This window comes from Gadus chalcogrammus, chromosome 18, assembly GCF_026213295.1.
Source record: "Gadus chalcogrammus isolate NIFS_2021 chromosome 18, NIFS_Gcha_1.0, whole genome shotgun sequence".
In the NCBI taxonomy this organism is placed as follows: domain Eukaryota; kingdom Metazoa; phylum Chordata; class Actinopteri; order Gadiformes; family Gadidae; genus Gadus; species Gadus chalcogrammus.
Genome location: NC_079429.1, coordinates 18,544,989 through 18,563,718, shown reverse-complemented (window position 1 = coordinate 18,563,718; position 18,730 = coordinate 18,544,989). Strand labels below are relative to the sequence as shown.

General features: G+C 47.0%; 1 protein-coding gene across 2 annotated transcripts in view; it reads right to left on the bottom strand.

The window, feature by feature from the left end:
- Nucleotides 1-18,730, bottom strand: part of crhr1 (corticotropin releasing hormone receptor 1) — a 59,014-nt gene that overhangs the window by 7,205 nt on the left and 33,079 nt on the right. The window contains exons 6-9 of one of the 2 annotated variants that reach the window (XM_056576523.1): nucleotides 16,323-16,426; nucleotides 8,878-8,998; nucleotides 7,191-7,344; nucleotides 89-149 (exon numbers count right to left, since the gene is read on the bottom strand). In XM_056576523.1, coding sequence (XP_056432498.1) covers nucleotides 89-149; nucleotides 7,191-7,344; nucleotides 8,878-8,998; nucleotides 16,323-16,426 — 440 coding nt within the window. Of the gene's footprint in view, nucleotides 1-88; nucleotides 150-7,190; nucleotides 7,345-8,877; nucleotides 8,999-16,322; nucleotides 16,430-18,730 lie in introns of both variants that reach the window. The other variant, XM_056576522.1, reaches the window with a different exon arrangement.

Here is an 18,730-nt window from a genome sequence, read left to right as displayed (position 1 = left end):
GGGTAAACCACTGTGAGTGTGACAGGAACCGTTGAGGACGACCCTGGTGTGCCTTCCTGTTTTCCCGGGGACACATCCAGCTACTCACTTTTCGTTGTCGTAGTACAACTTCCCGATGGCCCACGCAACAATGATCGGGAAGGGAATGCCTGCGAGGGAGAAACAGAGGGAAAGGAAACATGATGAATCTCTCTCTCTCTCTCTCACTCTCTCTCTCTCTCTCTCTCTCTCTCTCTCTCTCTCTCTCTCTCTCTGATTTCCTGACACAGGAACAGCATTTTGTTAAGCGAAAGCGAAACACTTAGCAAACATGAAAAACACAGCCTTTAACACCAAGGCCACCGTAGCTACGGGCGTTGAACCCCCCCCCCCCCCCCCCTGCCTCTCACCAATCTGTGGATGAACACACCCTCCACCCCAAGAGGGGCGGGGTCCACCGTGAACACACCCTCCACCCCAAGAGGGGCGGGGTCCACCGTGAACACACCCTCCACCCCAAGAGGGGCGGGGTCCACCGTGAACACACCCTCCACCCCAAGAGGGGCGGGGTCCACCGTGAACGGTCATCACCAGCTGTTTGGCGAGCAGTGAAGGACTCGCTTGTCATACTCAAGGACACGTCAGCGCTGTCACCAGGACGAGTGGAGGATGGAACCAATGACCCTCCGATCAAACCCAGGGGCCGGCTCTGCCTTTCCGGAGCCACTGCTATGAAAGCTCAGCGTTGGGAAAAGAGAGGTATCCAACAATAGTCATATCTCTGAAGGTCTGTCACGGTAATAGCGCTTTAGGGAGCGGAATCCGCTACGGCGAGCCAGGCCCGTCGCAGCCCAAGAGCTTTCTTTGGAACAGCCCCCTGGATGACGCTAATGCATCATGATGCACCGTCTCGCTAAGTCGCCAACAGACAATAAGGTGCTCAGAGCGGCCATTTCTGGCTGCCAAGTGAAACCGAGACAGTCCCAGAAGACCCTCTTCCGCCTGACACTAAAGGGTCTCCTACCACCGGCACTGGGGAGTGACAGGGGCCTCAGTTTTGAGGGTTGGTTACGGGATGCAGTATGGGGTCCCAGTATAGTGGATCACACAATGGACAGGCCTATGACAACACACAACAGAAGAAACACTAGAGTTCAAGCCAGCGGCGTCACAGGACTTCTACTTAATGTATTGCTACTCTGAATGAATTCTGCAATGTTATTTTTCTACCTTGGGCAGTGATAATTTCCCTGTGGAGAAATAAAGTCTGGAATATCTATAATGCTTGAGATTAAAGTCAGACAAGCCCTAGAGTCCTTCTTTACACACCACTGCTGCGTGATGCCTGGCGACCCACTTATCCCTCTGAAACCAGTCCAACCTGTACAATGGAACCAGGCCAACCACAATGCTGCTCCCTCCCAAGGTGCCCTCTTACCCAGAGGCACACGGCGTCCCTTTCCTATCGCCGCGACTCTGTCTATCTACAGCACGGGGGGGTGCGGAGGGGGGGCGGGGAGTAAGGCGTTGAGGTGGACTTGAGCTAACTTGAGTTTGTTTATTATTTTCACAGCAACGCTGTAATTTGCTGCCATGTCCTGTTGGCCTGGCGGGTTTCAAAACGTTGTTCAAGGCGCCCGGGGGGGCGGGGCCAGGACAACAGCACTAATCCCTGCAGCCCGGTCTGACAGTGTGAAAGGAAGCATTAGAGAAAGCCCCACCAATACTGTTCATAACTGTCAGAGGAAATACAAGCGCTTGAGGAGGGGGTCATCTCTGTCAGGTTTCTAAAACGCTTTCATGCCCTCATTTTAGTCTGATATTAACAATGGAAACATTCACAACGCCAATAAGATGTTTTAGCTAAGGGATGCTATGGTACCCCCCCCCCCCACAAATACAACCACACACACACAGCTAAAACACAGCATACACACACACACACATACACACACAACACACAGCAAACACACACACAGTAAACACACACATACACACACAAACACACACACACACACACACACACGCGCGCGCACACACAGAGCAAAACACAGAGCAAACACACAACAAACAAACAAGCACCGACACACATGCACACATGCACTCATAACAAATACATGCACCCATCACGACCAGATATACACACCAGACACAAACCATATACACACATTAATAATTATACACAAGCAACAAGCCTAATACATGTCCAGGTTTTTCTGTTTTGTTGGTGTCGGACTGTACCATATTTCAATGCGTCAACTGGATCTTCAGCACATGTTAAACCCCTGAGATGTTTCATCACATGACCACATATGGAGCGTTGATCCTGCCAAGAGTGACGATGCTGGACAACCTTCTGTTGGCGTTGTGTAACACTGCCATGCAGAGCAGCAGTGACAGCCAGGGAGGCAACAGTGGAGTCTGGACTGTTTCTATTAGGCCTGCATCCAGGTGTTTCTGAACAACAGGCTGTGTTGATATTGAATGATTCAGAAAGAGAGTCAGGGACAGACTAGGACATATATTGGGCCATGGCATGGATGTCACTGATGACTGGCCCACTATCGATTTTAATCTATCTGAGACCTTACTTTTGAGTGCTGGATGCGTTTCACAAAGTTTGTTATAATTGTTATGGCAATCAAAGCACATTGCATTGTTCTCTTGGTGTTCTGATTGACTGGACAGCCGGCCTCCAGTCGTGCCCTCTTAACTCCTATGTAAACTCCGACCAGTCCCACTAAACTCAGACCAGTCCCTCTAAACTCAGACCAGTCCCTCTAAACTCAGACCAGTTCCTCTAAACTCAGACCAGCTTCACATCTTAGTCTGCAACACACCACCTGGCAAAGTAAGTTTCATCTTCCAGGTATCTACCCATTGCTCACTCACTCACTCACACACACACACACACACACACACACACACACACACACACACACACACACACACACACACACACACACACACACACACACACACACACACACACACACACACACACACACACACACACACACCGCAGTATCTGATTGGCCACCCATCTGCATGAAATTAGAACCATCCATCGAGTACTGGCGCGTCCTTCCTCCGGTAGTCTGGAGCATTGCCTCCCTTATCGTCCCTTATGCTGCTTGCACATTGCTGGGCTCACAGCATTGTTGGTGCTCGTGCTTTTGGGGCGACATTTTAAAATCCCGTCCCAATTCCTTGTGTTTGTAGATTTCCACGTAGCCTGCTTCATCTGGGCAGCTGTTTGTGCAAGTTGAAGGAATATAATAATATATTTGATTAATATAGCGCTTTTCTAAATACTCAAAGACGCTTTACAGAGTGCACACAAAAAAAACACCAGTATCAGTCAAACTAGCAATCGGGTAGAGAATGTGTCCAGGCAGAACGGGACAAAAGACACAGAACGGATCTAAGGCTGGATAAAAGGTCTAACCATAAAACTAGCTAGAACGTAAAAAGATTATGTAATCTCAGGTGAAGAAAGGGAGAACTAAGCAACGCCAGCCTCCTCTCCGAGCGGATGTCTAATCTGTCTAATAATATGTTGGGATGCTTTACCCATTTAAAGCCATTGGAATCCAGCATCTTCATTATTATCAGCCTCATTTGATCATTTATGTGTCAGTTTTGATGAGAACCACGATGGAATGAATCCTAGATGTTTACTGTTGACTAGCAACCGCTGTTCATTTTGAATTGATCAGCTCTTTCTGACCTCGAGCCCGACCTCCCCGCTCTGGAAGAGAGGGGTCGGCCAAGAACAACTGGGTTGAACAAGAACAACAGTGTCGATGCGTCCCTGAGCAAGACACCTAATCCTAACTGCTTCCGACGAGCTGGCTGTCACCTTGCATGGTTTACTCCACAGTGAATTTGTTTATCAACCATTGTAAGTCAATTTGGATAAATGCGTCTGCTAAACGCCCTTAATCACAATATGAATGGAGTTAAACATAAGATACAGTATTACTGCTGCTAGATACAGCACTGCTGGTTTAACATAAGATACAGGGTACGGACTAGCATTACTGCTGCTAGATACAGCACTGCTAGTTTAACATAAGATACAGGGTACGAACTATTATTACTGCTGCTAGATACGGTACTGCTAGTTTAACATAAGATACAGGGTACGGACTAGCATTACTGCTGCTAGATACAGCACTGCTAGTTTAACATAAGATACAGGGTACGGACTATTATTACTGCTGCTAGATACGGTACTGCTAGTTTAACATAAGATACAGGGTACGGACTATTATTACTGCTGCTAGATACGGTACTGCTAGTTTAACATAAGATACAGGGTACGGACTATTATTACTGCTGCTAGATACGGTACTGCTAGTTTAACATAAGATACAGGGTACGAACTATTATTACTGCTGCTAGATACGGTACTTCTAGTTTAACATAAGATACAGGGTACGGACTAGCATTACTGCTGCTAGATACAGCACTGCTAGTTTAACATAAGATACAGGGTACGGACTATTATTACTGCTGCTAGATACGGTACTGCTAGTTTAACATAAGATACAGGGTACGGACTATTATTACTGCTGCTAGATACGGTACTGCTAGTTTAACATAAGATACAGGGTACGGACTATTATTACTGCTGCTAGATACGGTACTGCTAGTTTAACATAAGATACAGGGTACGGACTAGCATTACTGCTGCTAGATACGGTACTGCTAGTTTAAGATGACATACAGGGTATGGACTAGTACCACTGCTGTACCATCAGATATAGGCTTACTGAGTAGAACATCACATACAGGGAGCACTAGACGTAAGCAGCGATATTCCCAGAACCAATCCCATATCTCATTTCACCCAGCAGTGGAGGAAGTGACAAACGGCTGTCTCCAATGTCAGGGATGAGCGTTCTGCGAACACACGAGAGCCATCGGGGGGAATCGGAACCCGCAAGGATTTTGTATCCACATACGATGACATAATCCATGGAAAGTCATATATTTCTGAGCTCATAGCCCCCCCCAGCCACCCCACAACACCGCCACACAACACCCCATGCCCTTGTTCCCACACTGCACGTCCCACCTAAGATTCTTTGGTCTATTTTAGTCTCAGCCCGGGTCAGTCCCCGACTAAATTAGGATCATAAAGACCACAGCACAGACCCCGGACATATCTCAACCACCACAAACTCGTATGGCATGCTCGCAAACGACCAGGTACAGCACATGACCGGAGTGAGATCAACTTCTGTTAGTCAGTGCAGCTACTATAGGTCAGCCAAACTACCATTAGTCAGTTAAACTACTGTTAGTCAGTTATACTACCATTACTCAGTTTAACTACCGTGAGTCGGTACTTCAGTTTGTCAGGTAGATTACCATTAGTCAGTTAAACTAAAGTCTGTCAGTTAAACTACCATCAGTCGGTAAGCATATGGCCCTCGGTTGATATTCATTGCATTTAGATTAGTACAAATATTACTAGCTGGGTGTTGTTTGGCGACATTCCCACCATTCAAATCACAAGCCCTGCTGTTTGTAACATGTTCCCCAGCACTAGTGGTTACCCCAGGGAGGCTAGGTGAGCTAAACCACACACTCTCCAACACACTTCACGTCTAACAGTTATTTTGCCATCTGCGCTGCCAAAGAGAACGAATGTGAGATCTTAAAGGTTACCACTTAAATGACCTTTAGTAAGTTGAACTACCATTTGTCAATTTAACACCATGAGTCAGTTTAACTAATGGTAGTTTGTTCCAAGTGTAATAAAATAGATTTATTTGCACTATACCTGGACTGCAAAGCTCGGCAGTACTTTGTTATGGCTACCATTCCAACAGTTTGATACTTTTAACAAATATATATATATATTTTATTCAGTTGTTTTCTGTAGCTGTTGTTATCAATGTCCCATAACCTCTTTATGGTGTGTCTTTGTTTTCACACTCTTTAGCTAAACATCTTTTGTCAGTTAAACTATCATTAGTCAGTTTATCTACAATGTACCATTAGTCTGTTAAACAGTTAAAGTGCCAGATGCCAATAAAGACTTTTAGAATTTTAATGAGTCCCATTAGGGCTCTCAAGTTTTGGGGGGGGGGGGGGGGTATATTAACATGTGACTGCATGACGTGGTGACTAATGTATGATAGTGAGCATTATTGGCCCTGCCTTAACACTAATATTCAGAAACAACACTGCCTCAAAATAAGCAACACCAGTAGAGGCATATACTTTTCCCTGAACTTTTAAACGTTGCAAACGTGCAAAAACATAATTATATATTTATGTTGCATTCAGTCCAATGCTTAAAATGTATCTGTGGCTTTCAGTAGGCCAATGCTGTGGTAAAGTGTGTAAAGTATGACCAAGAGTTTCATTCTGTTCAATAGATAGAACTTTATCAATCCCCTGTAGGAGAAATTTGTTAATGTTTGTCCCTATAAAACAATAATGGTAAAAAAGAAATACAAAACATGACGGTAACTAAGTAAGTCCAACCGTCCAATCTGAAGGCTCTACTTAAACACTCCCCCTACTCACTTCCAACGATGCAAAGCGAACAGAACTGAGTAGGAGAGGGCGTAGCCTACCTAGTTTGTGAACTCAGAGAAACGCAACGCAAATAGGCCTATGAGGCTTTAATAAAATCCCGGATGATTATGAAATTCCGCCACACATGTTTTTAAAGTGTCTCAAAAAGTGGGCATGTCCGGGCAAAAGAGGACGTCTGGTTACCCTATGTACGGGATACCCATTTGATTCCTACCTGTTCCACTGCACTATCCTGGTCATTTCTCTGTGTGAGAAATACGAAGTGTGGCGTGTGAGCGTGTGCATGGGTTGAATTGAGTGTGTCTCACGCCGAATGCGTGAGACTTGAGAGCCCTACACTGTGAACGTGCATAAGCACTAGTCCGGCAGTAGCTCAGGAGGTAGAGCGGGTTGGCTGCTAACCTGAAGGTTGCTGGTTTGATCCCCGGCTTCTCCTAGCTGAGTATCGAGGTACCTAACCCTGACATCAGGTTGACTGATGTCGAAGACAGACATCCTGCCTGTCTTCGACAGCTGCTGGATCGACAATTGGGCCGGTCCAGCAACTCCCAACGGCTAGCCGTTATAAGGAGCATCTAACTAACTAACTAATAAGAAGTGCTTACAGAGAACCACAACATGTAGCAATTTGCCGTAAGGCAAATGTTACTTACACCAGCCGATGCAGATGAACATCCATTTGCGCAGGCGGTCTGTAGAGTAGGTCAACACGATGGCGGTATGCAGGTAGCATCCCTCGCCAAACATCCAGAAGAAGTTAGTGGAGTGGAAATAGTTGAAGGAGGCTGTAACCAGACGGCACCACACCTGCAAAGACATCCAATGAGTGAGCTTAGTACCCTCAGGACACCCCTCCATGACCGTCAGTGCTCTTCACACCCTCACCACTCAGAACGCCGTTCAGCCCCCTGATGATCATCAGTGTTCAATCAGTAATCCGTCTTATAGCCATTAATAGGTGGAAGGCCGTTCAAATCATGAAGTGCCTTGGAGCGCTTGGATCGTATTATAATTCATTTAGAGCCATTCATTAAGCTTTCATAGATGGGGCGGTATATTTAGTGGAAGGTTAAGAGTATACGTACACTCTATGCTACTAATGTCATAGAGAGAAAGAAAGTGTATTTAATGATTGTCACGATATATTCTCCTGCTTGCCTTACAAGCCGATTAATGTTGGTGAAATCTTTGATGAATCTATTATGTCTGTAGGGTTGGACTATACAATCATTGGATTGACACAGTATTCACAGCAAAGGTTAATGTGCCAAATGTGGCAGAGATTCAAGTGTTCATACATTTCTTGTTTACGCCAGCAAGAGCCCACGTAGAACGCTACCATGTTACATGTTGACATTAAAACACCAGCAGACTGACATGCTAACACACACAAAGTCAACACATCAAGACGCCATCCCAAAGACAGGTCAACTCCCCAACCTGCTATCAAACTATCATGCTACCACACTAAGATGCTAGCACTCACAAATGCGGACGCACTGGCTGAGGCAACGTCACGAGTCGGGTGTCTACCATTCACTTTGTATTGGATGTAACCTCATGAGGGAAAATAATATTGGGATGGCTTGCATGTGTACTAAAGGGCTGACTTACGTCCTGGTTGAAAGCCCTTCTCTGGACATGTGATGAACCCCCATGAGCATCTGCTCATGTGGTGCCTAGCCTCTTGTGTCTGCGGCGTATGGTTGCGCTAGTCGATGAGGGGTTGATAAGCTACAAGGGACCGCTCACACAGAAAAGGGCTTTTAAAAATAGGGCGGCCGCTTTACCATTAATTGTATTCCTAAGGTACCGCACACCCGTGCTGTGCTCCTTCCCTGTGATGCCCGTTGCTAACCAGGCATGAACATTAAACCACGCTGGGGTTAGGGCTGGAGACAGTAGCGCTGCCCTGCCCAGAAAGGGAAGACGTTGCAAAATGTCAGACGACGACCAGAAGCAGATTTCAACCTTGAATAAAGGATGACCGTTTATTCGAACATGAATGACGAGTACATCTAAACTGATGAAACGGCCCAGAAGGCCACGGGGGGGGCTCTCTACCAAGGAGTTTTGAATCACCCGCATCTGCGTCCACACTGTTCTGTGTGTTCCTCTTGCCAGCGTGTCACAACACTGCCCTGCCAACACGCTAACTGCCACCATGAGGAACACTGTATGTATGAAGCCCACAGCAACTAACCACACTGCTATGAGAACACGCCTACTGCCACCATGAGGAACACTGTATGTATGAAGCCCACAGCAACTAACCACACTGCCATGAGAACACGCCTACTGCCACCATGAGGAACACTGTATGTATGAAGCCCCTCTCACCACGTTGCTCTCGTGGACCTCGGGGCTCATGCTGAGTTGGACGATGAACCAGGTGGCGTTGCGCAGGATGAAGGCAGCGATCAGGTTCCAGTGGATGATGTTCCTCAGGCAGCGGATGCTCCTGCAGGGCGGAGGGCCGTTAGAGACCCGTTTGGGACGCATTGTGGACAGGTTCACCACTAAACCACGCCATTTAAACAGACATCTCCCAATGGAGCGGCCCCGAGGCCTCTGGGGGCCAGCATGTCTGTGAGTTCTACCTGTTTTACAACACAGCAAAGATGTTAGATTTGAGCTTCAGCTAAACGTAAATAAATCGTAAAAGGTCCAATTGCCAAAAAATCTTCATTCAGTCATTCTTTATTTATTTTTAAGATTTAATAATTGTTATTGTATAGTGAGATAGACAGGAAGGTATGGGATAGAGAGGGGAGGACATGCAGCAAAGGAGCACGGGTAGGAATCGAACATGGGTCGCTGTGGTGAGGACTGGGCCTTAATGGTACGCGCTCTACCCGGTTACCACTGGGGCGCTGTCACGTTAAAATTGTACCGGGGGCGAAAATTGTACCGGCCTACGTCATCGTTTGTTTACATCCTGACAACCTGACAACCTGCCCTGCAACAGACGACGCGATGCAGAAAACATGTTTCCAAACGACGAAATAACATAATACAGATAGCGGATCGCTATCTGTATTATGATAGATAGCGATAACACTTGTTTTTACTTTATATTTGTATTGTATTTAATTGTTTAATCGAAACAATAAAAAAATTTGCCCGCAATACGGGCGATCGCGTCAAATGACGCGTCAAATCACGTAGGAAGGTTCTTGAACATTCTAGACTATGAAACCTGCTTAAAACACTCAGTTTACTAGCTAAATTCGATTAAACAATTCAATACAATACAAATATAAAGTAAAAACAAGTGTTTTCTAGCGATCCGTTATCTGTATTATGTTTCAAGAACCCTCCTACATTTGACGCGATCGCCCGTTTCGCGGGCAAAACATTTGTCATTTGACGCGATCGCCCGTTTCGCGGGCAATTTTTTTTATTGTTTCGATTAAACAATTAAATACAATACAAATATAAAGTAAAAACAAGTGTTATCGCTATCTATCATAATACAGATAGCGATCCGCTATCTGTATTATGTTATTTCGTCGTTTGGAAACATGTTTTCTGCATCGCGTCGTCTGTTGCCGGGCAGGTTGTCAGGATGTAAACAAACGATGACGTAGGCCGGTACAATTTTCGCCCCCGGTACAATTTTAACGTGACAGCGCCCCTATTGGTGTCATTTATATATTAGAATATGATGATTTGTATGAATACATTCATTTCAAATGTTATTATTGATATCATATTTGCGCTAAGATTTTTTTTGAAGGGAATGTATCATGCTGCAAACCAAATAGAAAGACAGCTAGCATTTCAGAGGAAAGCTCAATTATTTCTTGGTAATTATGATGTGAGCTAGTACAGGGATTTTGTCCACTACAATGGGCCGCCAAACGAGTGGGATGGTAGAGACACACTGGGAAAGACACAGGAGACACCACAGGCCAACTCCAACACTGGCACCCCGTGCGGAGGGGAACATGATAGGCTGCGAGGCCCGGAGCCCTGAGAACACACCAGGTAGCTCCTCTGAGGGGGAGAGATACCACAAACATACCAGACTTCCAGTATTTGAACACAGCTTTACAAACAAACCAGAATCTAGATTTGTTTGAAACACACAGAAAGTCATGCCAAACTAAAAAACTGGGCACTGTGTGTGAGAGAGAGAGTGTGTGAGAGAGTGTGTGTGAGGGAGAGAGAGTGTGTGTGAGGGAGAGAGAGTGAGGGTGAGAGTGAGGGAGAGAGAGTATGTGTGAGGGAGAGAGAGCGTGTGTGAGGGAGAGAGAGTATGTGTGAGGGAGAGAGAGTGTGTGTGAGGGAGAGCAGGGGCGGCCTTCCCTACAGGCGGGTTAGGCGGCCGCCTAGAGCGCCATGTAGAGGGGGAGCGCAAAATAATGCGCCCGAAAAAAATAAATAAACACAATTATATTTTTTTTCCCTCCTGGCGCATATTTTTGCGCCCCTTCTATATCTCCAACCAATATTTTGACATTAAAGGCACCCAGTGCAACTTTCGAGGCTTAAAAATAAACATTCAATTTCTAGTCTTTTTTACACGTAGTAAGTTTCAATAACTCCATACCATTACATGCCGACATTCAAGCAGCAAAGATGAGACGTCGTTGTGTGGTGAGAACTGATAGAAAATCGATAACAACAACAATGCCGCCATTTTCTTTATTTTTTGTAACCTACAATAAATAAAGCAGGCTTCCAGTCAATGGAAAAATGGCTTCTCCCCACCGGTGATTGTTGTTGTTTACGATTTTCTATCAGTTCTCACCACACAGCGACGTCTCATCTTTGCTCCTTGAATGTCGATATATAATGGTATGGAGTTATTGAAACTTACTACGTGTAAAAAAGATTAGAAATTGAATGTTTAGTTTTTCATTGAATGTTTACATAAAGTTGCACTGGGTGCCTTTAAAATAAATAAATCTAACATTAGGGTAAAATGAGCCAAAAATCGAAAACGGAAGGGGAACCTACCTCCTTGGTTTCGTCAGAACATGCTAGTACTATAAAGCCCAGTTCAGACCAAAGATTCACCTTGCAACGGCTTGCAACTCGCAACTCCTTGCAACGCCTTGCAACGCCTTGCAACGAGACGGGCTGCGACGTTCTAAAACTGGGCAGTTCACACTGGCTGCAACGCGCTGCAACGGGCTGCGACGCTAGGTGGTTTCCATAGCAACTGTGAACGCTCTGGCACATGCTGAGAGCCGCAACATCATCATTTGCGTAGGTTAGGTTAGATTAGTTAGGTTTGCGATTAGTTAGGTTTGCAATTAGTTTTATTTTTATTTTACTTGAGAGTAGGCTAGAGTTACTATGTCTTGTCATTCTCCACTACATCTGCATTGGAGTAAATAGCTGGAGCTTACAGTTAGTTTAGATTACCCGTTGTTGGATACATTGCATTTTCCGGTCATTTGTCGTCCTCATATCTGTATGTGCACACAATTATTCATGTCTGCGATCATCACAGAGTCCACAAGCAGCAGGTCGCAATCCCCGATGGGTCACAATTCATGACAGCAGACCGTCGAAATCTGCGACCACACTGTAAATGCGGGGAAAATTAGTCAAACCCCAACCAAGTGTTTTCAGGTCATTTGTCGTCCTCATATCTGTATTTGGACACAATTATTCGTGTCTGCGATCATCACAGAGTCCACAAGCAACGCAGGTCGCAATCAACGATGCCACAATCAATCTAGCGCACCGTCGAATTCTGCGCCCACACTGTAAATGTAGGAAAAATTAGACAAACCCCAACCAAATCTTTTCAGGTCATTTGTCGTCCTCATATCTGTATTTGGACACAATTATTCGTCGTAGAATTCAGCAAGATTAAAAGTGCAAATACATCAACAAAATACGACAGTAGGCCTACGGTACCGTGACGTACAAGTTGTTCTGTGCTGTGATTGGCTGAAGAGGAATAGTTAAATCGCCGCGTTCTAAAACTGGACCTTGCGATTTGACATGTTCAATCTCTGGCGACTCCTTGCAACGCCTTGCGACGCCTTGCAACGGCTTGCAACGGCTTGCAACGACCCGTTCACACCGCCCCTATGACGTTCTAAAACCGTCTCGTTGCAAGCCGTTGCAAGCCGTTGCAAGGTGAATCTTTGGTCTGAACTGGGCTTAAGGCGTTTGGTTAGAGTGTTTTCAAGAATCGAGAATCAAGAACGAAATCAAGAAAATGAAGAGGCAAAAGCCATCCGGGGCGCAATTTTTTTCTCTGAGGATTTTATTCTTGAATTAATGTTTGTTCAGCGTTGCGATCGTTGTTGTGTTTATGTGAAAGAAATGCAGTTACAGGGCAAAACAGTTTTTCAAGGTTGCAATTCAGTTTTTGTGGGGAATTAACAAACTATTTTTTTTTTTTTTTTTTTGCGGAGGGGGGGGGGGGGGGCGCCAGGAGTGAAGCTCGCCTAGAGCGCCAAATGTGCTGGGGCCGCCCCTGAGGGAGAGAGAGCGTGTGTGAGGGAGAGAGAGTGTTTGAGGAAGAGAGAGAGTATGTCAGGGAGAGAGTGTGTGTGAGGGAGAAAGAGTATGTGAGGGAGAGAGAGAGTTTGTGAGGGAGAGTGTGTGAGAGCGAGAGAGAGTTTGTAAGGGAGATAGTGTGTGCGAGAGAGAGAGTGTGTGTGGGAGATAGAGTGTGTGTGAGAGAGAGAGTGTGTGAGGGAGAAAGAGTATGTGAGGGAGAGAGAGAGTTTGTGAGGGAGAGTGTTTAAGGGATAGATTGCGTGAGGGAGAGAGAGTGTGTGAGAGAGAGAGAGTGTGTGTGAGGGAGAGAGTGTGTGTGAGAGAGAGAGTGTGTGTGAGGGAGAGAGAGTGTGTGTGAGAGAGAGAGTGTGTGTACGTGCCTGCATGCGAGACAAATAGTTAACAGCAGAATGCGAAGTGACACTGATGAGCTATTAATAAAACTATCAAATCCCATCCATCAGGGTGAAATCAGGGTGGAAACACCATGTGATTGCTCCCTCTAACACAACCTGACGTAACCAGGCAACATAATCCGTCTATTTCTGCTGCTGTTGTCCAACAGTTACATTAAAATAGCTGACAGGGACAATTAAAATCCAGCCGAAAGCTTGCGGTCTAAATAGATGCTTGTAGCCACGCACGGCCCAACAACAAGCTAACCTTGCCCCCCCCCTGGCTCTGCCAACCAGGAGGGAGGTGATTTCTCCCCCCCCCCCCGACAGCCATATTAAGAATGCATATGTCACTCTGCTGCTACATGGTTAGCCTGTTAGAATCTGCTAAAAGGTTAGCCCGTCAGCATCACGTCGAGCATGCTACCGGGTAAGCCTGTAAGCAACCACGGCACTCTTACCGGGTAGCACCAGCTTCACGGTTAGCCTGGAAGCCGGTGTTTTATTGCGCCGAGTGATCTCACTTCCTCTGGGAAGGCGCCAGAGGCCCGAGCACTAATTAATTAAGGAGAAAGCCCGATGGATCTGCAACGTGCACTAACACATACACACGCACACATACACACTCACACGCATGCAGGCACGCACACGCATGCACGCATGCAGGCACGCGCGCACGCATGCAGGCACGCGCGCACGCAGGCACGCACGCACGCAGGCAGGCACGCACGCAGGCAGGCACGCACGCAGGCAGGCACGCACGCAGGCAGGCACGCACGCACGCACGCACGCACAACACATTCCCCCCTATCTCTCTCTATGATGGGTGAGTGGTTTCACTTATCACAGAGCGATTCCTAATGTATGTTTATCCATTCAGAGTTAATAAGCAGGACTTCAGAACACAGCTCTTGGATCTGTTCCAGAACCCAGACGGAGACGCTTTCAGCTTCTGGTTCAGCCTTGATTGATCCACTCCCTGAACCCAGAGAAAGGGCAGCACTACCCCTCCCCTGACTCCTGGGCTGTGACTCTGTACCCTTCCATTTAGCACAGGCTGTATCTAAAAGGTGAACCCAGCTCCCGCTCACAGGGGGCAGGTAAGGGCAGTATTGCCACAGTTACCTTGAAAAAGTAATCTGATTACTGATTACTAGTTACTCCTTAAAATAGTAACTTAGTTACTTTACTGATTACTTGATTTTAAAAGTAACTAAGTTAGATTACAAGTTACTTTATTAGTTCCCCCCCCCCGGTCAACAACTGGTCTTCCAACCCGGTCAACAACTAGTCTTCCACCCCCCCCCCCTCCCCCCTGTCAACAATTCTGCAAAGGGGGATTGTTTGGGGAATTCGGGGGGCCCATCAGTACCTCTTGTATACAGGGCCCAGAATTTGGTGCTACGGCCCTGGGTGCACACACTGACACACGGCTTTCAACCTCTTTCGCCAACTTTGAATGCTCCACACACACACACACACACACACACACACACACACACACACACACACACACACACACACACACACACACACACACACACACACACACACACACACACACACACACACACACACACACACACACAAACACACACACACACACACACACACACACACACACACACACACAAACACTCCATCGCTCTCAACGCCAGTGCCTTTAATAGTAAAGCATTAGATTACTCGTTAGTGAAAAAAGTGGTCCGAAGCCAGTTACTGGCATCACTGGGTAAGGGTGAGGGCATCCCGCTCAGGGAGATCTCAGGATAGCCTGTCCTGCCCTCCATGAACCGCTGCTGCTGTTCAAACCATGTCCTCATGCCCATGTGTGTTCATAGGATGAGTTATGACACACTTATGTAGAGAGTTATTCATCACCCTCCTCCTCTCTTCCTCCCCTCCCGTCCCTCCTCCTCTCCTCTCCTCCTGTTGACTCTCTCCACCTCCCCTTATCTCCTCCCCCCCCCTCCTCCTATGACATGACTCCTTGGTAAGCGGTTTCCTCTTCACCTTCTCCTTATCTACCCCCCCCCCCCCCCCCCCCACCCCTCCCTGACATGACTCCTTCATAAGCGGTTTCCTCAGAGGTCAGTGAACAGCTCTGTTGCATTTGACGCTTTTAGCAGCGGCTTGCGCCCCGGGGGTATGCTAACAGCTAGCCCCCTGGGGCTACGCTAACAGCTAGCCCTGTTGTTTAAAGTGCTAACACTCTGCCTCTCCCCTGTCTCCCCTCTCTCACCTCTCCCCCTAGCCTAGGTTGATGGTGGATGCTTTCCAAGAGCAGAGGGGGGGGGGAAGGGGGAGGCGAAGGGGGGAGGAAGAAGAAAGGGAGGGGGGATGAGGAAGGGATGGATTAAGGGGAGGAATGGACAGCGGGAGGGCGAGTCAGGGAGAGAAAAGGAGAGGACTAGGGAGAGAAAGGGAGAGAAAAGGAGAGGAATGAGAGGGACAGGGAGAGAGAAGGGAGGGGGAGAGAAGGGTTTGTGGGTTTCTAAAGCCTCTGGCTCTGGGAGAGGGAGATAGGCGAAGGTTTGATTCCGTGACCAAACGTCTTTTGAATCACAACGTAAAGAGCTTTGATCTGGAGAATGCAGACGCAGCCTCTGTCACACAGCATTAGATTTATTACTATTATTTATGTCAATATTATTATCATTATGCCTATTTATATTATTTACTATGTCAATATTATTATTGACATAGTATTAGTATTATTATTATTAGTAGTAGTAGTACTAGTAGTAGTAGTAATAGTAGCAGTCGTTTTGCTTATATTATATTCAATGTATCATCATCATGTTATTCATATTCATTTTATTCATATAAGTCATATGATTATAGCATCACTTCACCACAGCTGATTCTTCCCTAGCAGGACCAGTGACCAGTGACCACTGACCGCTGACCAGTGCCTACCTGAGACAGAGGAAGAGGCAGAATGCCGTCAGCAGAGCCACCAGGGAGACGCAGTGACCCAGGAAGTTGATGATCACCGCAATCTGGTAGTGCATCTTACTTCTCTTCTAGAGGAGGAGGACAGAAGAGAGAGGAGCGGAGGAAAGAGGAGAGAGGAGCAGGGAGGAGAGAGGAGAGGAGAGGATGAGTAGAGAGGAGAGAGGAGAGAGGAGAGAGGAGCAGGGAGGATAGAGGAGAGGAGAGGATGAGTAGAGAGGAGAGAGGAGAGAGGAGAGGGGAGAGGGGAGAGGAGCAGAGGAGGAGAGAGGAGAGTAGGAGTAGAGAGGAGAGAGGAGAGGAGTAGAGATGAGAGAGGAGAGGAGGAGTAGAGTGGAGAGGAGGAGAGAGGAGAGGAAGAGAGAGGAGGAGCGGAGAAGAGGAGTAGAGAGGAAAGAGAGTGAGAGGTGAGAGGAGGAGTAGAGAGGAGAGAGGAGGAGAAGAAGAAGAAGAGGAGTGGAGAAGAAGAGAGGAGTGGAGAAGAGAGTAGGAGAGGAGCAGAGAAGGGAAGAGAGAGGAGAAGAAGAAGAGTTTAAGAAGAGGGGGCGAGAAGGAGAGAGGGGAGAGGAGGAGGAGGAATGGGAGAGAGAGAAGAAAGAGAAGATAGGAGATGAGGAGGGGAAGGCGTAGAGGATGAGAGAAAATGTGAGGTCGCTGTGTAACTCTGATTAACGTACAACACATCCATGATAACAGAGAGCTTAAAAGATTTCAGGAGATTCTAAATCCTTTTCTATTTTTGGTGCTGTGTAATTTGCCAGAGATGACGAGGACAATAAGAAACATGCACACACACACACCCACTCACACGTTACACACACGCACACGTGGCCTTTTGGGCGCAGGAGTGCAGTGAAGGTATTACACGCTGGTGTGCGGGCGCGCCCGTGGGGAGCTGAGGAAGAGACTGTGATCGCCATGGCGATTGGATCCTCCTGCGCCGTTGTAATCTCAGCTCTAAGTGGATTTATGTAACCTGCCGGTGTCTACGGCCAGATCAAAGATGGACTGCTCTGATCTCACCCCCCCCACACACCTACTGCACCACCACCAAACCACACGCCTACAGATGAAGAGGATGAGGAGTGATGAAGAGGAGGACACAGTGCTGTTTATTTACTAGTTTGGTCCTGGTTTGTTACAAACTTGCTCCTGGTTTGTAACCAGCTTGGTCCTGGTTTGGTACCAGTTTGGTGGTGGTTGGCCCTGGTTTGGTACCAGCTTGGTCCTGGTGTGATTTTTCCAGGTTTGTTATCAGTTTGGTTGTGGTTTGATACCAGTTTGGAACCAGCTTGGCCCTGGTTTCGTACCAGTTTGGTCCTGGTTTCGTACCAGTTTGTTACCACCTGGGTCCTGGTTTGGAAGCAGCTGGTCCTGGTTTGTTACCAGTTTGGCCCTGGTTTGGTACCAGTTTGGTCCTGGTTTGATACCAGTTTTTTCCAGGTTTGGTACCAGTTTGGTGGTGGTTTGATACCAGTTTGGAACCAGCTTGGCCGTGGTTTGGTAGCAGTTTGGTCCTCGTTTGGTACCAGTTTGTTGTTGGTTTGGTTCCAGTTTGGTACCAGTTTGGTCCTGGTTTGGTACCAGTTTGGTGCTGGTTAGGGCACAAGTTTGTTCCCACCATGGTCCTTGTTCGGCACCAGATTGGGGTGGTTTGGTAGCAGCTTGGTTCTGATTTGGTAGCGGCTTGGTCCTGGTTTGGTAGCAGCTTGGTCCTGGTTTGGTAGCAGCTTTTCCTGGTTTGGAACCAGCTTGGTCCTGCGTTTGGAACCAGCTTGGTCCTGCGTTTGGAACCAGCTTGGTCCTTATTTGATACCAGTTTGTTCCTGGTTTGGTACTGGATTGGTAGCAGCTTGGTCCTGGTTTGGTGCTAGCTTGCTTCTGGTTTGTGACCAGTCTGCTACAGGTTTGGTCACAGCGTGATGCAGGGGCCCTGGAGGCAGGGTGTGTTTAATGCGTGCTGTGCTTCTCTGTACTGACATTAACGTCAAACTGGTTCATAATGTCACGTCATTATCTATTGCACTCAGGCGCTTTTAATTTGGACTCAAAGGCTCCCTGCAGCTGTGGTTTTTAGTTGAAGGGGTTTATACTGAGTTCATGCCTTGAGGTTGTGTTGTGTTGTTTGGCACAAACTGGTTTATGCTTGGTTTAGGTTGAAGGTTGTGGTGTGTAGTTTGGTTTAAACAAGTTTATCCTGGTTTTAGACTGGAGGCTGTACTATTGGGGTTACAAAGAAGTGGAACTTGATGGACATGTTTTGTAACGTAAATGAACTGCATTTATAGAATGCTCCTCTAACCAGTGGCCACTCAAAGCAGCCATGCAGGGCGACAGCCAGGTCGTTAGTGTGTCTTGCTCTGGGTCACCTC